This window comes from Varanus komodoensis, unplaced genomic scaffold (assembly GCF_004798865.1).
Source record: "Varanus komodoensis strain SLA01 unplaced genomic scaffold, ASM479886v1 scaffold7_3, whole genome shotgun sequence".
Lineage (NCBI taxonomy): Eukaryota > Metazoa > Chordata > Lepidosauria > Squamata > Varanidae > Varanus > Varanus komodoensis.
This window is the reverse complement of record NW_025336480.1, coordinates 5,786,041-5,805,683: the sequence shown is the minus strand read 5'-3', so window position 1 is coordinate 5,805,683 and position 19,643 is coordinate 5,786,041. Positions and strand designations below refer to the sequence as shown.

General features: G+C 42.7%; 1 protein-coding gene across 2 annotated transcripts in view; it reads right to left on the bottom strand.

Moving 5' to 3' along the window:
• Window positions 1–2,327: 2,327 nt before the first annotated feature.
• Window positions 2,328–19,643, bottom strand: part of PPP2R2B (protein phosphatase 2 regulatory subunit Bbeta) — a 269,665-nt gene continuing 252,349 nt past the window's right edge. For both annotated transcript variants that reach the window (XM_044454367.1, XM_044454366.1), the window contains exons 6-9: window positions 18,543–18,707; window positions 7,231–7,400; window positions 4,792–4,883; window positions 2,328–2,905 (exon numbers count right to left, since the gene is read on the bottom strand). In XM_044454367.1, coding sequence (XP_044310302.1) covers window positions 2,626–2,905; window positions 4,792–4,883; window positions 7,231–7,400; window positions 18,543–18,707 — 707 coding nt within the window. In that variant the 3' untranslated portion in view covers window positions 2,328–2,625. The remainder of the gene's footprint in view (window positions 2,906–4,791; window positions 4,884–7,230; window positions 7,401–18,542; window positions 18,708–19,643) is intronic.

Below are 19,643 nucleotides of genomic sequence, written 5' to 3'. Positions count from 1 at the left end.
ATCCTGGCATGCTTCATGGCAACCATCACAAAGGCTGGAACTATTGCTCCACTTTTCACAATCAGAGAAAATGCACAGCACACGAATCTTCAAATATCCACCTTGTCAGAGAAAGTATTGAGTTTATTTCTTTGTAGGATCTCTTCTCTGATTGTATTTTATTTCTATTTTAATTTTCCCCACAACTCATCAAATAAAGGCAGGACCTGGATTATCCTTGTAGTAGAACAGGACAGTTTACCATGCAAAGATGAAGAGCTATTGTAGCTAATCTTCATACTGCAAAACCACGGACAACCTCTCTTAAAAAGCAGCCAGGCGATAATAGCATAACATGTTGGTTTGGTGGTTATTTTGTTTGATTTGTTTTAAATGCCGTAAGTTAGCAACTTAAGAGTTCATTTTTTTCTGAAATGAAAGGAGAGGGGTAATGCCTATTGGAATGAGTGAATGAATAAATAAATAAATAAACAAACAAACAATACTTAAAATGCTCTACAAAAAAAGAAAGAAAGAAAAGTAACCCCACAATACGTATTTATGACATGCAAGAGATTAAAAGAGAACGTTTTCAAGTTCTCTCATCCAAAGCAAAAATAAGATTAAAAAATAAAGTTATAGGAATTGCAGAAGAAAGCTCAGATTCATTTTGGTTTGCAAGTATCACATTTTGGAAGCATTGTTTCTACGGTATTTTGTATACCAGCAAAAGGCACCACAGGATCAACACAGCGAAATCCATGAGAGGCCGTTTGTGGGGTGTGATGAAGGAAGATAACAGCCTTCAGACATGTTCTTCATAAACGATGAGTCTAAATATTCCTACTGCAAACCTGTTCTTTCCATCTTGTCTTTTTCCTGTCTGGGGGCCTTTCCAGAGAACAGAAAGAGGCTTCCTTCCCTTTAGTGGTAAAGTAACCCTAGCCAAGACCTAGCGCTAGCAGTGCACCTTCTGGTCCGTCCATATGCACTGTAAGGAAAGGTGGTCTTATTACAAAAGGGACGGCCATTTGGCAGATGCTTGTCTTTTTCTTAAGTTTGTTTTTTAAAAGAGGGCTGTAGTTATGCTTCAGTATTTAAAGGGAGAAAAAAAGGGAGGAAAAGTTACAAAACCTGTAGGCTCGGTCACTGTTGTCTGTGTGGAATGAACTGGGAGAGGGAAAGCCTGGCCTTGCTGGTGTCTGCCAGTTTTTAAAAAAATACAAACCAGTACAAGGGCACTGTCTTGAGTGGTAAAGAAGGGAAAGGTTCTACCACTAGACACTCAGATCCAACCAAGAGAAGCACTTCTGCAATCTACTGATTTCAAAGGTAGAAAATCTAAATCATTGACAAACCAGTGGTGCTTAAAAGTGTTCAGCTTTTGCTGGATCATATCCTCAGGGAAAAAAAAGTGTGGTCATGGTAGAGGAGTTGTTGCTGATGTCCCAGACACTAGCCAATAGGCACCTGTAACAACTGTGCAGCAACGATATACATGGCACTTCAAAGAAAATTACTCCTCTAGTTGGTAAAAGGTAAAGGTTTTCCCATGACATTAAAGTCCAGTCATGTCTGACTCTTGAGGGCAGTGCTCATCTCCATTTCCTAGCCGAGGGAGTCAGTGTTTATCCGCAGTGAGTTTCCGTGGCCATGTGGCCAGCATGACTAAACACTGAGGTGCACACAACCCTGTTACCTGCCCACCAAAGTGGTACCTATTTATCTACTTGCATTTAGATGCTTCTGAACTGCAAGGTTGGCAGGAGCTGGGACAAAGCACGGGAGCTCACCCCATCTGAGAATTCGAATCGTCAACCTTTTGATCAACCAGCCCAGCAGCTCAGCAGTTTAAACCACTGTGCCACCCACAGTCCCTTCTCTAGTTGGAGAGGAGTGCAAATTCCATTTTCCCCCTCAGATAAAAGTAGCTAGCTGGGGCAAAAACACACATGCACCTTTCAGAACAACCAAGTTACAGTAAAATATTGTGTGATAAATATGCACAATTTGGACAAATTTGTCATCTGGAAATTTGTCATCTGGAAAGGCCCTGAGTTGACAAGAGGAATCTGCCAGTCGAAAGGGGAAAGAGTCAATTACAAGAAATGAAGTAGCAAAGGAAATTGATTTCCTGTTTGGGGAATGGTGTAAAACAAAAGCCAAAATCAAAAATAAGAGCTTAATGTGATACATCTTTGTTTTATGGGCTTGATGGATTTTTTTCTGTAAATATATTACTATAATCTTAACTTTATTATAAATTGGCAGGTGACTCTAGAACAGTATTTTTGAAGAAACTAAACCTATTAGCAAGTACTGGGTAAAATGAAAGCATGAGTAATTCAAGCTCGCTGTTGAATTAATGGTGTAACTTGATAGCTCTCAATACTTAGAAGTCAAATGTTTCTAATAGGGCTTTACTAACCCAATTTCTTAAGATTTGGGGAAAAGCAATAGATATTGGAATCTGAGTGCTTGCCTCTACATCAATAATGTCTGCAGAGGATTAATGAAACAAACAAAGAAGAAGACGAGGAAGAGGAGGAGGAGGGAGGAGGAGGAGAAAACAGAAGAAACACTTTAAAACTTGTGTTTGCTAGTATTCAGTACATAAGATTCCTAAGGAATATCATTTTTCCCCTCCTAGTTAACCTTGTCCTGAAATATATACAGGTTATTTGTTGCTGCCACTGCTATGATATTTTCTGAGGGATGCCAAGCTGTATGCAGGATCTTTTTGCTAAAGTCCAGACTGTCCACGCTAATTTCATCTTTTCTCCGTTTGCCTCCCACACAAACTTTGCGAGGCTTCAGGATGGCACGTGGTTTGCTGTTTTCCCTTGATGCCTCCAGGGTCACATCACGCTTGGTGTTCCGATCAAACATTCTGAAGAAATTGTTGTAGGAGCCAGTCATGATGACACTAGGAAACAAGCAAAGAGGATGGGTGAAAATCGGACCATATTCCAGGGCAGGTGAAATGTAAAACCTTTCCCATGTTTCAAGTAACTTATTCTTTCCTTCCTGATCATCTGCTGCCACACACCATTTCTAAATGGCGCCGGTCCATGAGACTTTTCTGAGAGGGAAAGGGCTACAAGGATGCAGCTTTGCTGCAATGGATGTGGAATACTACATAGAAGAGGCGGCTATCGGTGGCCACTAGCCGTGCTAACTATGTGCTAACACCTTCATCAGCAGTGGCTTGCCTGCATTGGAGCAGTGGCGAGGCAGGAGGAGGTCCTGCACTCTTCCTGCTTGAGGGATCCTGTGTGAGGACCACAGGCACCTGGTTTGCCACCATGTGTATGGAGTGCAGAACGGATCTGCTCCAGCACGGCTTTTCTTATGTTCTTATACTGGATGTATGAGTGGAATCGGCTGGCCTCCTCACCCCTTTTTTGGCTGAGGTGAAGGCAGCGATTCCCCTTAATGGTGGTTTGGGTCCAGCGAGAAATGCCAGTTCACAGCCTTCAGAGAGTGGGAAAGGGAAAGAAGCTGGTGCTGTGCTGCACCTCCTGGCCAGTACTGCAAGGAGCTGGCCGGGAGGAACTGGCTAACGACGGGGCAAGAAGCAGGCAGGGAAGCAGGTGTACTAATCTGCAGCATACCTTCTTGCTAGCCTCTGATGCTTTCACTGGAATCCACACAATGATGAGTTATTAAAACAAACAAACAAACAAACAGTTCCGATAGCACTAACTATCTGATAGGAAGGAGATAATTCATAGACACAGGCTAGCAGGTCCAACAAACACCACTGCTGCCATATTATCCTCTGCTATATATAGGTAGAGGGGCCGCTGCTTGGAAACAAAGGACGATATGAATGCCCAACACACCTTTGGGGAATCAGGACATTTCTTCATCACCAGAGAAAGAAGAGGTGTGCCCCTGTCCTCACACCCCAAGCAACAATCACAAGCCAAGTCTTGTGACTGAAAATGCACTACGACAATAACAAGCTAATTATTAAGCTAAGAAAACAAGCCTGAATTACAGTAACAAGCTAATCTGATGTCTGATTGTACATTATGGATGATGGGACAAGCTTAAAGGACACCAAGCTCATTAAATCAGGACCCTCACACTTTAATTTCCTAATCAGCAATATTTTCAACTAAATGAGCTACCTGTTGACATTAAGATGCCAAATTAATTAACAATATTCAACAAAGTATAGGCAGAAATGCTTCAGATGGCTCCCCTCATTTCCAAGTTTCCAACGTAGAGAACCACTTAGTATAGAAAAATAAACTCTGGCTTTGCATGTATAAACCTTCTTAAAAGCCTCCCTGAAGGAAGTCAGTATAAGATTCTATTCAGGGAGCAAAGCTCCCTTGATCAGGAATAAGTAAAATAAGGCATTTTCTGATGGGGTAGCTATGTGAGGCACCCTTCAAACAGTCCTCACAAATCAAACTGGGACTAGGGAGACAGTTTCTACCGCAAATGGACGAAACATCCAGCCAGGCCACCATGTTCAAATCCCCTGTCCAAGGAAGCATTCCCTCTTCAAGGTTCACCCCCTTACCTTTCCCGTGTTGGTGCTCTGTGTCACTAGAAGTGCCATCATGAAATGCCATGAGATTTATGAAAGCTTTATTGCTTGCTTGTTTCTGATTAATAGGTTTTATATTTTGTTTGGCTTCATGTTTAGAGCCAAATGACTCCACACCATGAAGAAGAAGAAGAAGGAGAAGGAGAAGGAGAAGGAGAAGGAGAAGGAGAAGGAGAAGGAGAGTGTAAAGCAAATAAGGAATCATCAGTTGGGGACCTTTTATATAACTACTGAAAATTGCTCCATACCTGTCCGACCCATTCCATACACATTCAAATTTATCAAAAATGCAGTCGTTCTCATAGAGGGAGCACAGCTTGCTGCGGAGGTAATCATGAACCTGAAGAAAAAGACATGGGCACAAAGAAGGAAAGAAGAGCAGTGTTTAGTAGGAATTACATGCTAAAGCTTGACATTCAAAGAACCAAAGACACCTTGTAGCTAATTCTCTGCATTATAGAAACCTGTAGACCTAGATTCTTGTTGTACAATGGAGAGTTACAGAGTTTATTACTCATTCAGGAACATGAATCAAAAGAATAACGCTTGTGATCAAAATACTTGGGAAGAACTGAGAAGCTGCATGGGGGGAAAACTGCCACATTATGCAAGGAGAGAAAAAGAAAAGGGGAAGGACAGCCTCAAAAATAATCCACCAGTGGGAGAAAGAAGGAGCCATGGATTCATTTAGGTACTGAAAGCTTCACTGAAGGAAGAAGCTGTTGATGAACAGATTCATACCACACTGTCTGCCGGAAATGTTTACTGTCACTAGCAAGCACCTGGGACATGAAGGAACCAATGGAGCACATATAAACATAGAAAAATCATGCTGGATCAGACCAAAGGTCCATCTAGTCCAAGATTCAGTACACATGGTGACAACCAACTGCTCAAAGGGTTGCTCAAGCAGGATGGGTGCAAGACCTTTGCCTACCCAAGTTCCTCATCAACTGGTGCATGTAGCCATGTCCACCTCTGATGAAAGAGGTAGCTCACAGCCAGTAATGCTAGCTACAGATAGTCTCTACTTCCACGAACCTGTCCAATCCTTTTTTAAAGCCTTCTAGATTTGTTGCCATCACTTCTTCCCATGGCAGTCAATTCTTTATTTTTACTATGCATTGTGTGAAGAAGTACTCTCTTTTGTCTGTCCTAAACCTTCCCCCAGTCAGCATCATAGGATGATCCTCAGTTTGAATGTCATGGGAATGGGAGAAATGTCTCCCCCACCATTTTCTCCATTCTGTGCATAATTTTAAAGTCCTCTATCATGTCTCCCCTTACTCCCCTCTTTTCCAAGCTGAACATTCCCAGGTTTTGCATGGGAATGCTCCAGCCCCTTGATCATTATCCTTGCCTTTTCTGTATTTTTTCAATCCAATAATGTTCTTATTCAGATGATGTGACCAGAATTGAACACAGCAGTCTTAAGTGCGGCCACACTAAGTATTTGTACAAGGAGAGTAAAATCTTGGCAATTCTATTTTCTTTTCCGTTCCTAATTATGCCTAGCATGGAGTTTTGCCTTTTTTGCATCAGCCATACACCGGGCCAACATTTTCATCAAGCTGTCCACTACCACCCCAAGATCTCTTTCTTGCTTTGTTGCTGCTAGTTCTGATCCCATCACTTGTACATGTAATTGGGATTCCCCTGCCCCCATTTTTAATATGTATGGAATGGGTCTGACATATATTGAACTGCATTTGCTATTTCAGCCCATTTCCCCAGCTTGGTGAGATCCCTTTGGAGTGCCTCACAATCCCTCATTGTTTTGATCATTCTAAATAGTTTGGTGTCACCAACAAACTGGGGCACTTCACTGCTTACTCCTAATTACAGTTCATGTATGAATAGGTGGAAAAGAATTGGTCCTAATACAGAACCCTGAGGAACTTCACTGGTGACATCTCTTCATTGGGGGAAGTTCTCACTTTGTCCCACTCTCTGTTGTTCAACCACTCAGTGATCCTTAAGAGGACTTCACCTTTCATTCTGTGAGTGTTTAGTTTGCATAGGAGCCTTTGGTGAGGGACTTTATCTAAAGCCTTTTGGAAGTCCAAATAAACAATGTCTACTGGATTGCCCCTGTCTGTCACATGAGTTGTTGGAAGATTCTGTGGCTCACGGGCAGAGCACATGTTTTGCATGCAGAAGATCCGAGGCCCAATGCCAGGAATCCCCAGAAAGAGACTGCCATGGGGGGAAGCTGGGAAAGATGTTTGCCTTAGAGCTTAGAGTGGGGCTGCCGGCCCAAAAAGGCAATCCTGGATGAGATGGACCACTGGTCTGACTCTGCATACAAGTATTTCATAAATGATTTGACCCTCAAAGCATATTTCCTCAGAGAAGCCTAACTCTCTGTTAGGCAGAGAACATAAGCAAATTCTAATTCTAATCTTGGCTCACTCGTTCTGCAACCTTAGGGTAAGTATAACATTTTGCAAACAGCCTTGAATCATGCCACTTTCCAGAAGATTGGTTCACTCATGAGAAATCACAACAATGATCCTCATGATGCACCGCAGAGAAAGAGGTACCCTGCCAGACAGGTATGCCTGATCAAGATGTCACCATAGCAGCAGTAGCAATAAACAGTGGAGGGACTGGGTATGTTTGACAGTGCTTTACATACATGACCTTCATCCCTTTCCAGCACTCCAATCGTGCTGAGAGTCAAGTACCTGGTATGTCTCAATAGGCCTGTTCTCCATGCTCAGGTCCCACACCTTGACGGTGAGATAGTCCCTGGTCATGATGTACCTTCCACTGTGACTGAACTTCACATCAGAAATTGAAGAGATGATCTCAGAAAAAAATGACCTGTTACTTGGGTCTTCGGGTTCTTCAAAAACTGCACAGCATGTAAAAGATAAGCAAAATAAGATAAAGCAAAGTCAAGACACACATTGGTAGGATTCAGGTCAATACGGTAAATATTCAAGTATCCTATTTCTATGCATGAACGATTTTAATGGCAAGTGGTTAAAGTTTAACACAATGTTCAGCATAACAGGGTAGTTGTGATTTCACAGAAAGAGGCCATAAATACTCGAGGTAGGTTCCTGTGAAAAGAATGCCACTGACGGCACGATCCTATTGGGATTCCCATAACCCTCCAAACTCAGGGGATTACAGGCATCCCATGAAGGGCAGGAGGAACATGGAGGTAAAGACTGCCTCCCACCATCCTGTGTAACAGCTGGCCATCTAACAGCAGCACTTCACCCTGGGAGAGAAGGAGGTTGAGGCAATGCCAGGATACATTACATGCCGCTGATTTTCCCTGCTCCCTGTGCCCTGCTAAGCCCACTAAAACACTCCCCTCCAAGGTTGCATTTGTGACCTTGGAAAAGCTGCCAGTGCAGTTCTTTCCACACCAGCTGTGAGGAGGTGGAGGGGGAACCCAAGTACATGTCCCCAGCTCCAAGGCTGGAGCAGTTTTCAGACCTCAGACTGGGAATCTCAGCAATCTTCTGGCTCCCTAGACACCGCCTAGGGTCACAGGATTGCTCTGTTAGGCAGTGCTTTTCTACATAGTTATCTGCAGTAAACTTCACTGAACTCAAGGGGACTATCTTCTGAGCAAGGAATCATATAGAATTATATTGTCAGTTTTTAAGTTGTTCTGGGGATTTGATTGAGGTGTGCTCTGTATATTTGAAAAAGCTCAACACAATGGAGGAAGGGAAAGATAAGCTCTGTTTTAAAAACATATCACATAAGTAAATTCTATCGATACTAGATGCTTCCAAGTAAGGACAGCAATGAAAAATCTCTTCTGTTTTTATTTTAATAAAAAGCACACAATTTCATGAATTTACCCTAAGAGTTGTAAGTCTAGTACAAAGCCTGGTTTAAAAACTGAAGCCTGTTTGTGGGTGGCTCCCCCACCCTTAAAAAAAGCAGTCTAGCTTCTTTTCAAACTCTTCCTCCTGCTTCATGACAAAGTGGGGGGGGGTATGCAGTGGGGGCAGAAGAACCCAGGGGTGACCCTGTAGTCTTAACAAGATCCTGTTCTGCAGCCCCTGGGGTGTAATTGCTGGGGAGGAAGGCTCCTGCTTTGTTTGCCTTCCGTTCGTCTGACAATTTCAAACTCCATCAAACTAGGTTTATTTGCATTTCTCTATTTCTGTGCAAGGCACCTTACAATCCTCTTCAGTGTCATTAAAAAAACAACAACCTTGGACTATAAAATATTCATTTCGTAAATTAAAATGCAAAAGTACAAAACGAGCTTTCACCTGGGTGCTGAATGCATCGCAGGAAGCCATCCAAGGCAAAGAACAGTCCTGGCAGCCAAAGCAGGTGCTGCATGAATGCAACTGCCTTTATCCTACTTTTTGGCTGGTCGGGTGCTGTCTTCTAAGGAACCAAGCATGGGCCTCTCAGAGGGTCAGAAGGCAGAGGCCACAACCATTTGGCTAACGCAAGGCTGGTGAAGCCATGTGTTTTCACTCTGGTCTCTGTAACTGAGGAGGCTCTGCTTACCCTTCTGGCTGCCTGGGTTAGTTGCCAAAATCTTTCTGGGTCAGCATGATCCAAGGCCAAGCAGGGAATTCTTCCTGACACCTGTATCCAGGAAGCCCAGACCTTTTGCCTTCTATTTCAGATTGTCTGCCCAAGAATTCTCCTTCCATCTGTCTTGCGTCTGTGATGGAACTGCCACCCATATGCTGACCTCTACTTTCACCTGAGTAAGCATAGGCCTTGTGTCCTCGAGATAGTGCAGTGGGTTTGAGGTTAGTTTGAATGCCCTCTCAGGAATCGTCCCAAACCTGAGTCTGTGGTTGTGAAAAGAGGCTTCTAGACTGAGTGAACCAGTTGGGCAACTTTAGCCAGGAGGAATCTGTGCCCTGATGTAGCTTAGCTCTGTGCTCTCTACCCTTAGAGACAGCCATACGTAGACTTTTCTGGAAAGGAGCTTATTTTCCTCTACTCCGTCTCTAAGGAATATGTTATTTCAGAAGTCTGTGAGAACAACAGTCACAGGTTGTGTGTAGCAGTCAATTTGTGCTGAAGTTGGATCTGAAAAGAGGCAGAGGGCAACTTTGCTCTCTTCAAGAAGCCTAATGACATGATGGCTACCACAGTCAGCTGAAGGGGGAAGAGCCTGTTGGAAATGCCCATGCTCTGGACCCTCATCTTTTGCTCAATCTGGACATGTGCATAAATAAATACAACATTACACAAACACTGTAAGTCTCCAGTTATCTCCATCGAAGGAAACTGAACCCTGAATGGGTGCTGGAAACCTTGAACCTTCCCACCACTCAGAAGTGAGCTGCACTCACATGACAGTACATTAGAACGAGAACACTTATTGTCAGAAAATTTACTGTTCCCTACCATCAGCCACCAAGCCATCAATTAGTGGTACAGGAAGAACTTATATCAATCCTGACACCAATTTCAGAGATGTAAAGCTTTATGAGTCAATCAATACATGGTGTTAGCCAATGCAAGTCAATAAAGAGATTTCAGAGCAGCCACAATAATCTAGTTTAGTATAATAAATCACAACCTGAATGGCCCTGGATTAATGAAACACTGCAGTTAAGTCCCTATTTGTTAGTAAAATCTCAAGGAACCATCCAATGGGCAAGTTTTAGGAGCCCATCCAGGCCTTTATTTGAATGTTATGCAAATACAATCATCCTCAGATATTACTGTATCGCAGAAAAGCTTGGGGAATACATTGTCCATTGGCAGTTTAATTTAATCATTATGAGTTACAGTGGTTTAAGCATTCTCCTACATGTCCCTACATGAATTCTTAAATGTCCGAGGACTATTGCTTCCACCACCCCATAAGGCTAGAAGTGATGTATATTGAAATGGCTCTAGCACACTGTTGTGGCTGAAATGGGAAATGTGCATACAAAAATAAAGCTTAAGAAAAATTGTCAGGCACCAGCATTTCTTCTGAGCTGCATACTTAGTGTAAAGTTGTGTGAAACACCTACACGTCCCTTGGAAAGGTAAGGATACACTTGACACTTTGGTACCAAGAAATAGAAAAGGAAGTCTGACTTTGGAAGTGAAAGGTTGAAAAAAAACTGCAAAAGCCTGCCAAGGCGCAATTTCCTTTTTTCAACAGAAAGAGTTGGTTAGGGTTCACCTCTAACAATAAGGTCTAACTGAACACTGAGCAATAAGCTCCTGAATTTTGGAATATGGTATGCACAGGAACAGAAAAAACAATCTGAAGTGCTAGGATAAATGATCACTCTACAAATCTGAAATGGCACTGCTCACAGCAGTTTCTAGCTTGAAGTCCTTTGGTGCCAGCAGGAAATCTGATGACTTATGAGTTTTTTGAAAATAAAATAAAAACATCAACAAGGGAGGTGTGTGTGTGTGTGTGTGTGTGTGTGTGGAATCAGGATCTGAGCTGGCTTGTGCAAAGAGTCTAACTTCTACGTGAGCTTGTCGGGGCTGTAATAATTATGGGCTCTGGCACACCGGGGGGCAGGATTTGGGAGGAATTTTAACAGCTGCATATTTTCTTTGAGTTGCTATGTGTCTGCTACAGCCAAGGTTGACAATACTCTAAAGTGACAGCAGACGTGAAGGGCTGGTGGTTGCTGATGCGGAAAGTGCAAATTTCCACACACCATCAAAATGTCTGAACTTGTAGCACGTGAAAAACTCAGGACAACCTACATGCCATACAGTCCATTTTTAGTTTTAATTAAAGCTTCTAAATTGAGAGGAGCAGGAGCACTGGGAATGGGGAAGAATAATCCTTCTCCTACCTATCTTCCTGATCTAAATCCTGCAAAGCTGCTATTAACCATACAGAAACACATATGCAGGCACCCCGCCCACCTTTCAGTCATTCTTGCTTGGTTTCTCTCTATGTGACTATGTGCATACATACACGCATAGTGTAAGTTAGATTAGTCTTAAAAATCAGGTACCTGTGATGGGTGCTGTGCAAGAGAGTCAAGTAGCACGGACTCCGTTAGGAAAGACCGAGCAAACATGCGCCAGCGTGTCTTTTTGCACCCAGCCCAGTGGTCCAGGATGAGGATTATACGTACAGACAGACAGCTTTAAAAATGGGCTTGGATGTAGCTTCCTTGAATTGGGCCTGCACACAAACACTGCTCCAGAAGCCACCTCCTAACAATGCATTTAGTCAAGGCCACTTTGAAACAATGCCTGCTTTGTGCTTTATTCATCAAAAGAATGACATAAGAGACCTTCCTTCCCACATTTCCCATCTTCATTATCTGCAATTACTATGAATGCAAAGTGAAAATTGGAAATACCGAAATCTATGAACTGTCTTGTTATCAACGGCCATATGGTGCTCCTTCAAAAAACTCCTACAATTGGAGTCTTGATGGTACCATGACAACTGGCGCATAGCGAGCTTCAGGCTTCATCATCACCTACTAATGGCCAACTATGGGGGCCTATTCCAATTGAGAAGTGTCTCCTTGGATAGAGGAGGCTGCCAATCTGTACAAGCAGTAGTCCCCAACTGAGATGACAAAGGACTGCTTTGCTATTAGTAAAAAGCACTGTTGAGTAACGGCGAAAAGGGTGGATAATCACTTGTTTTTGCCTATTGTTGCTGTTTTAGTAGAATTACTCTCTGTTGGGAGTTATCCAGTAAGTTTCTACATGCCTACACTGATTCCAAAACTGTGTGGAAGTCCATATACCTCACAGCAAGTAAAAATAACACCACCAACCACAACAAAATGATGGTGCTGTTACTTCCTATGTACTAAAAGGGCATCAAGACGTTGCCTTCTTCTACATTTTTCTTGGCTTACATCATGTTGGTATTATGGAGACTACATAAAATGGGACTTTGTATCTCCAAAATGTCTTGCCTGAGACAAACCCAGGCAAGCAGCTATTGTGACTTGTCATGCCTACTCACACTTCAGGCTGGCCTGGTCTATCACCATGCTGCCTGGCTGCATGTGATGTACAACAGTCTGAACTACAGATGGCAGCAATTAGTGGCACACCCATGCCAAAATAAAACTGGCCTGCAGGTTTATGCTTCTACAGAGCAATCTTTAGAGAGAGATTTTTCAATCAATTCAATCAATCAGAGACAGTACACAGTGAGGAAGGAATGTTGTTGGTGTGATAATCCTGGTGTAGAGCTGTACCCAAGCCCCATGGACTGAGCCACCCCAGCTGCTCCCCAGGCACTGGCCAGTCTTCATATCAGCTGCATCCCTGGGAAAACAGAGCCTAGAAGCTGAGTGATGCAGTATCCCACATTGTGCTTGGCAGAGAACTTTGAGGTCCCTCTCTAACTTGATAATGGTGGATTCCTTCTAATCCCTGTGACTTCCTGATGATCGGGGTCAATGAGTCAAAGACATTGAGACTGGGGGAGTGAGAGTGAAACCAGCGATTACATAAAAACCTACTAGGAAGGACCTCTTTTGGGAAGGAGGTAGCAACATGCCTTTGATCCTCATTTAAAGAACATTCCCATCTTGCCTGCAGCAGAAGGATGAGCTTCTGCGTAAACAGTTCCCTCTTAGTAAAAGTGAGTTATTGTTTCAGAGCTGTTCCACAGAAGACTATACGATCCAGTAACAAACAATCCACCTCCGTTTCATTTTATTTCCTATTCTCTTTATTTCTTTTCTCTTTTTCTTGTGATCCATCCTCCTTTTCTAAACTCATCATAAAGGCACAATGTCTTTGACATTGAAACCCTTCTTAGGAAGATGATGACTGGTCTGGGAATCTCAGAGAAACATGGTAGCTCTCTTTCCCCTAAGCAACATTTTATCTCGTGGAAGATGCTGCTGGCTTCTCTTTCCATATTAGAGAGACACTAACTATTTCTCCAACAATGGTGGGCAATTTTCCTGCAGTGCAAAGGAGACAGCAAGTTTTATTTTAGAGAGGCAGCAGGCAGCAGTTTTGCACACCATGACACTGTATGCTCCACAAATAATGAAAAAGGCTTAACAGTCTGCTGTAGGAAGGGCTGCACTGAATGAACACTGGGAACACTGGGTCTTGTGGTCCAAAATATCTGGAAGGCTCCAGACTGGAGAAGGCTGCTCTCACAAACCTAACATGAAATGTGACCACGATAGTGCTTGAATAGCACAGGGCTGGCAGGACTGGCTTTCCTTTTCCTGTTGCTTTTCATGCCAAGCATGGAACAGGTCTGCAAAGAGTGCCTTTTCTCTAGGAGCCGCTCCCAGAACAACAGGAGACGAGGAACACTGAGGCATGGAGTTGTGGTGGATTTATTGTCGCTACTCAGCTAGCCCTCAACTCCATTGTGCCATGCAGAGGCTCCATTAACCTTGCAATACGATGTATCGCACCCTGTGCATTACGCACACAAATGTGACGGGCTGCAGTATCTTCTGCATTTTGATGAAACTCTAAGTGTTATGAAAGATGTTCCTTAAAGGGTGGACGTGTTTTTTGTTTGGGGCCCTGATGGACTGCCTTGATTCTGACATGTATGTCTGCCGAACCGCAATTGACACAAGGCCAATGCTTCTGAAGGATAGAGAAAAATCAATATCAGACGTCAAGGGAGAGGTCAAATTGAACTTGTTTTCACAATTGCCTTCTATGCACTCTAAAGGACACCGCAGCAGCAGAACAAAGGAGCAAACCAAGCCAAGGTCTACCGCCCCAGAAAGGAAAGGAAATGAATCTGGCTGGCTTCGTAATGCATGTATTATGAATCTGAGCCAGACTCTAGCATGGTACAATCCCCAGACATGGGGAGGAACAAATGGAAAAGTCATGGCTACCCAATGAACTTTAGTGATAGATATCAGGATATAATCATAGACTTGGAACAGGCAAGTAATTGGCTGCTGTGACATTTCCCTACTCAGTGGAAGAGATAACACTGAAGAGGTCATTTCTGTAACCCGGTTGTTAGGGGTTAGGGATTGATTCAACAGTGAAAAGCCTGTGCAAACTACTGCAGAATCATGCTTGGGGGGAAATGTTATTTTCTAGGACAATGATTGGGATTTAAAGCCTCTGAAGAAAGACAATTTCATTTCTCACCTGCACTTAAAAATGGAAGTAAAATAAATCAGAAGGTGGGTTGTCCCTGTCCCTGGTTGCCCTAACACTGGGGTTATTATGTTTCCTGAACTCAGCCATACTAAGAAACCATGGTTTAATATCATGGCTGGCTTTAGACAGCACCACAACCTGCATTTCAGCAACAACCCATGGTTCAACAACAATCCACACCTAGGGTAGATACAAATATATGATTTAAAATAATTAAATAAAAATAAAACACTTTTCAAGGAAAAAATCTAGTTTTCTATTTAAGATACATTATAGTCCAAAGGTTATTCATCATGAAATAAGAATTTAAATCAATTTGATTTAAATCAAATCCAACCTGCCTACACACAATGTGCACTTAATTTTTGAGGTGTGTTATCATGTTGCCAGATTCAAACCAAATGTCAGACGGTTTGCCACAAACTGAGGCAAAAGTTTCTAAGCATCTTTTCTTAAGCACAATGGGAATAAGGAAATGTGGTAGCCTGAGGCTTACCACTGCCCATTCTCATACCATGCACATAAACTAAGGCTCTCCTTACAGGTTTGGAAGATGGCAACTAGGAAGAGGGTCTTTTTGGTGGTAGCCCCACAATTTCTGAATGATCTCAAGGCCTGCCTGGTGCCAACATTTTTGTGCCAAGCTAAGTCCTTCCTCTACTCTCAGGCATTTGACAGCATATTGTTAAGTTTTGTACAGATCATTGATTTTATGATTTTTTAAATTGTATTTTACACACACACACACACACACACACACACACACACACACACACACCAATGTATATGCATATGTACATCAATAAGGTCATGATTATCGAAACTACTGCATCCCCACTCACAATCTATGGGTGTGAGAGCTGGACAATGAAAAAAGATGACAATGAGAAAACTGATGCATTTGAAACATGGTCTTGAAGGAGAGCTTTGCAAAGATTGACAGAAAGACAAACAAGTGGGTTCTAGATCAAATAAAGCCAGAGCTTTCCCTAGAAACAAAAATGAAAAACAGAGGCTGTCATACCGTGGGCGCATCATGAGAAGGCAAGACTCACTGGAGAAGGCGATTGTGTTACAGAAAGTTGAAGGCAGAAGTCGAAAGGGAAGACCAAATATGAGATGGATTCAATCCATAAAAGAAGCCACAGCCTTGAACTTAGAAGAGCTAAATGGAGCTGTCCATAGGACATTTTGGAAGGCTTTCATTGACAGGACTGTCATAAGTTGGAGACAATTTGCCGGCACATAACAAATATGTGTACATATGTGCTTCTGTGCAGTCCATTTATGTTTGTAGACAAACTTTTTATATTGTACATAATATTGTACTTCAAAGGATTTAACCTTTAAAAACTGCCCGTAAACTGCCCAGAAAATTTAAGCTGGTAGGTTGTATAAATGAAAATAAAGAAATAAAAATGAAATGAAATGACACATTTGCCATCCTATCTTAATTGAGCCATTGGTCAAAACCGGAAGTGAATATGTAAAACAGTGGCCAATTGCCCAAAAGTGTACAATACAGAAAGGAGAAGGAGCAGTTTGGTTATAGTATTAAAATAAATATCCCTTACTCCATATTATAATCAAGCCATTCCTTTAAAATACAAGATTTGTGTTTTAAATCAAAACAACCATTCTGATTAAATTGGATTAGTTTGTTTTGATTAAATGTCCCTATGAATTCTTGGTTCAGATTTAAGAACTTTATGTTAATCCTGAGTCAAATTAAATTAAAATAAATTACTCAACTCCTAAAGTACTTTTTTTGCATAAGAGTTCAGTCTGGATTAAATGATGCATGTTATTTTAAGTAGATAGGAGTGAAGGATCAGGCAACATCTATACCAGAAATTCTCAGTGTGAAAATGTTATTCTTTTAATCACTCATCAAAGATTCTCTCACAGACATCAAGATGGTGACGCAGCTTGTGTAATGAAACAAGCAATGGTTTAGCACATGGTCTGTCAACCATGGATTGTTTGGGAGTGCACTCGAGCGAGGAGGCCTGCTGGCACGCAACTGCTCCCTCACTTCCAATCAGCTAAGCAACCCAGGGATGAACCTTCTCTGGGATTTCTTCATGAGATCTAAACTCACAATGCCAGTTTGTTGAAGGATTGTAGCTTACTCTGGGTTGCTTCTCCTCTAGCAACTCAAAGATCTTGGTCTGGCATCGCTGAGTTGCTTAGTGTATTGGAAGCAGGTGAGCTGTTGGGAGAAAGCATGCTCACTCACTCCAGTGCGACCCCAAATAACATATGATTGACAACCATGGATCGTTTCATAATGTGAACCAGGTCAGAGTGTCAATCCACCAAAAACTGTGAATATCTAGTTTTGTGTATAAGCGACTTGAGACGTTTTCCCCTCCCAATCTAAGGGGGAAATGCATCTAAACTGTGTGCTGGAAATCTGGGTGAATTTACAGCTAGAGAACTTCCTCTGGAGGACTTGCTTCTTCCAGATAAGCTGGGGGGTGGGGGGGAGGTCTCCTCAAGAGTAAGTAGGTCTTGCAGGGAGAAACCTCACCTTCAGTCATGGCCCCAGTGGTTGCTGTTGCTCAAAATACAGGCAGGTGACAGGAAGTGGAGCAAAAGTGCCAGGGGATACAGGTATTACACCCAGATAGTCTCCCCTCTTCTTACAGTCACCACTTCACCAAATTCATGCAGAGTTCATAATGGTGAAACTGTTCAACACATTTGTCACATAGTTTGTGGTAACAAGATCAAGGAAGGGGACCGATGGCTATCATGAAGCAGTTGTGCAAGTGCATCACCTCACTTATCCCTCTGCATACATCCCATGAACCTGTAGTTATGAACATTCATCTTCTTCTTAATAGATATTAGTATAAGGTAAAGGTAAAGGTTTCCCCTTGACGTTGAGTCCAGTCATGCCTGACTCCAGGGGGCGGTGCTCATCTCCATTTCCTAGCAGAGGGAGCCAGTGTTTGTCTGCAGACAGTCTCCATGGTCATGTGGCCAGCATGACTAAACACCGAAGTGCACGGAACGCTGTTACCTTCCCACCAAAGTGGCACCTATTTATCTACTTGCATTTGCATGCTTTCGAACTGCAAGGTTGGCAGGAGCTGGGACAGAGCAACGGGAACTCACCCCATTGTGTAGACTCGAACCGGTGACCTTTCTATCAACCAGCCCAGCAGCACAGCGGTTTAAACCACTGCGCCACCTGCATCCCTAGAAATTAGTATGCGGCATGCCAATTAATCCCCACACCTGATTTTGATGTACCACAAAATAGTGGCAGGTCCCAAACTAGAAACTGGAAAGCTGGTGAGTACTGAAAACTGGATTTTGCAGGTGAGAATACAATGCAATACAAAAGCAATCCTTTAAAAAAAATTTTCCAGTCCTGACTGAAAGAAAATAGGAATTAGGCAAAGTCATTCTAGCCTTTGAATATTCTCCTTTATCATAACAGAAAACAATGGTATGGCCACTTTCCCCATGCATTTGAGCAACTGTCCATCAATGTGCTCATCATTCCCTCCTCCCTCTTCATCCCTGTTTTTCTGATTATTTTGAACTCTCAGTTTCACTTAATCAATCTTAGAAAGTGTCTGCAAATCCAGTAAACTAGAAATTACGGAGCATCCTGGCCATTACTTACTGGAGGAAGAGGCTAAGGTTTGGTTGTGTAAACAGAGTGCTACAAGGGGCTAAAGGAAGAACTAATCTACATACTAATTGGGCAACTGGAAGGGTGCGATTTCAGCATAGGATTGTCAAGCAAAGCAGAATGAGAAAGTATTCTACTAACATCTGGCTGCTATACCTCATACTGAGGAAAAACTAGGTAACTGATGACAAAGATGTTTTGCTGTCTTTCTCTAGTTTGGGAAGAGAAATCCCACTGGACAAAATAGTGCAAAATGCACTTCCCCATTCCTCCCTCCATGTGGCAAGCGCAGGAAATACTCACATTTGGAGTGCCTGTCACACAGGGCAGATGCTCGCATGTCGCACAGCCTTATTGTCCCCTTGCTGCTGCTGTAGACAAAAGTGTTGCAGTGATGCGGATGGAACTCTGCGGCTGTAATTACTTCGGTCAGCTCCTCCATGTTTGCTGGTTTTATATCTACAATATCTGGCACAGGTGAATCAAGGCAAAACAAACAACACAGAGCAGAGAGTCTCAACATTAGGGTCCTGGGTGGTGCTGGAAATGAACAGTGTCATTTTAGGATCAGAGAGGAATGGGTTGAAAGTCCTGTTCATTTAAGCAACACACCAGATAAACTTGGACCAGTTACTGTCCTTCAGAGACTAGCCAACCTCACAAGCATGTCATGAATATAAGTTGGAGTTAGTGACCAGTACAGAAGTGCAGTAGTATGCTTTCATCTATCTTCGAAGCCAAGCAGCACAAAGGATTTTGAACCTGGCAGAAATGATCTCTTTTTAAATAGAGACAACTTCCTGCTAGAAAAGGGCACCCCTCAACATTTCATATGGGTCTGCTGCTATATGAGCATCACTGGCTGCATTTTATTGACAAAAAGACTAAAAAAGTACTGTGTGATGAGCAAGACCCTTTACAGCAATGCAGATTCAAAGTAGAAATCCTCAACTACCCTTCCAACACTTCCTTATTTCCAGGGTCATCTTTCCTTTTCCTTCCTCAGGAAAGACTTCACCACACTGTCTCATTCAAGAGAAACTCTTCCACAGCCATTCTGCAGCTCCTTGGTGCAAATCCCAGGCTTCGTATGCGTATTTACTTAACATGGACCAGTTACTCCCCATTCTCCTCCTTTTCTTCACAAAGGTTGGTTAAAAGGAAGGTTAAAAGGAAGGAAGGTTAAAGGTTGGTTAAAAGGAAACAGATTTCCCACCCTTTCAAGATACACATGGGGTCCCAGCCTGCACCTCAGGGAAAAGGGATTAAATAATAGAGAAAGTGTGTGTCACTCTTTGTCAGAAATCTGGGCGTATCTTACCCTCACCTTCTAGACCCATTGATTCAATTTCAGTGCCGTCTTTTTCAATTGGAATGCTACGCAACTCTATGCTTGCTTCTGGC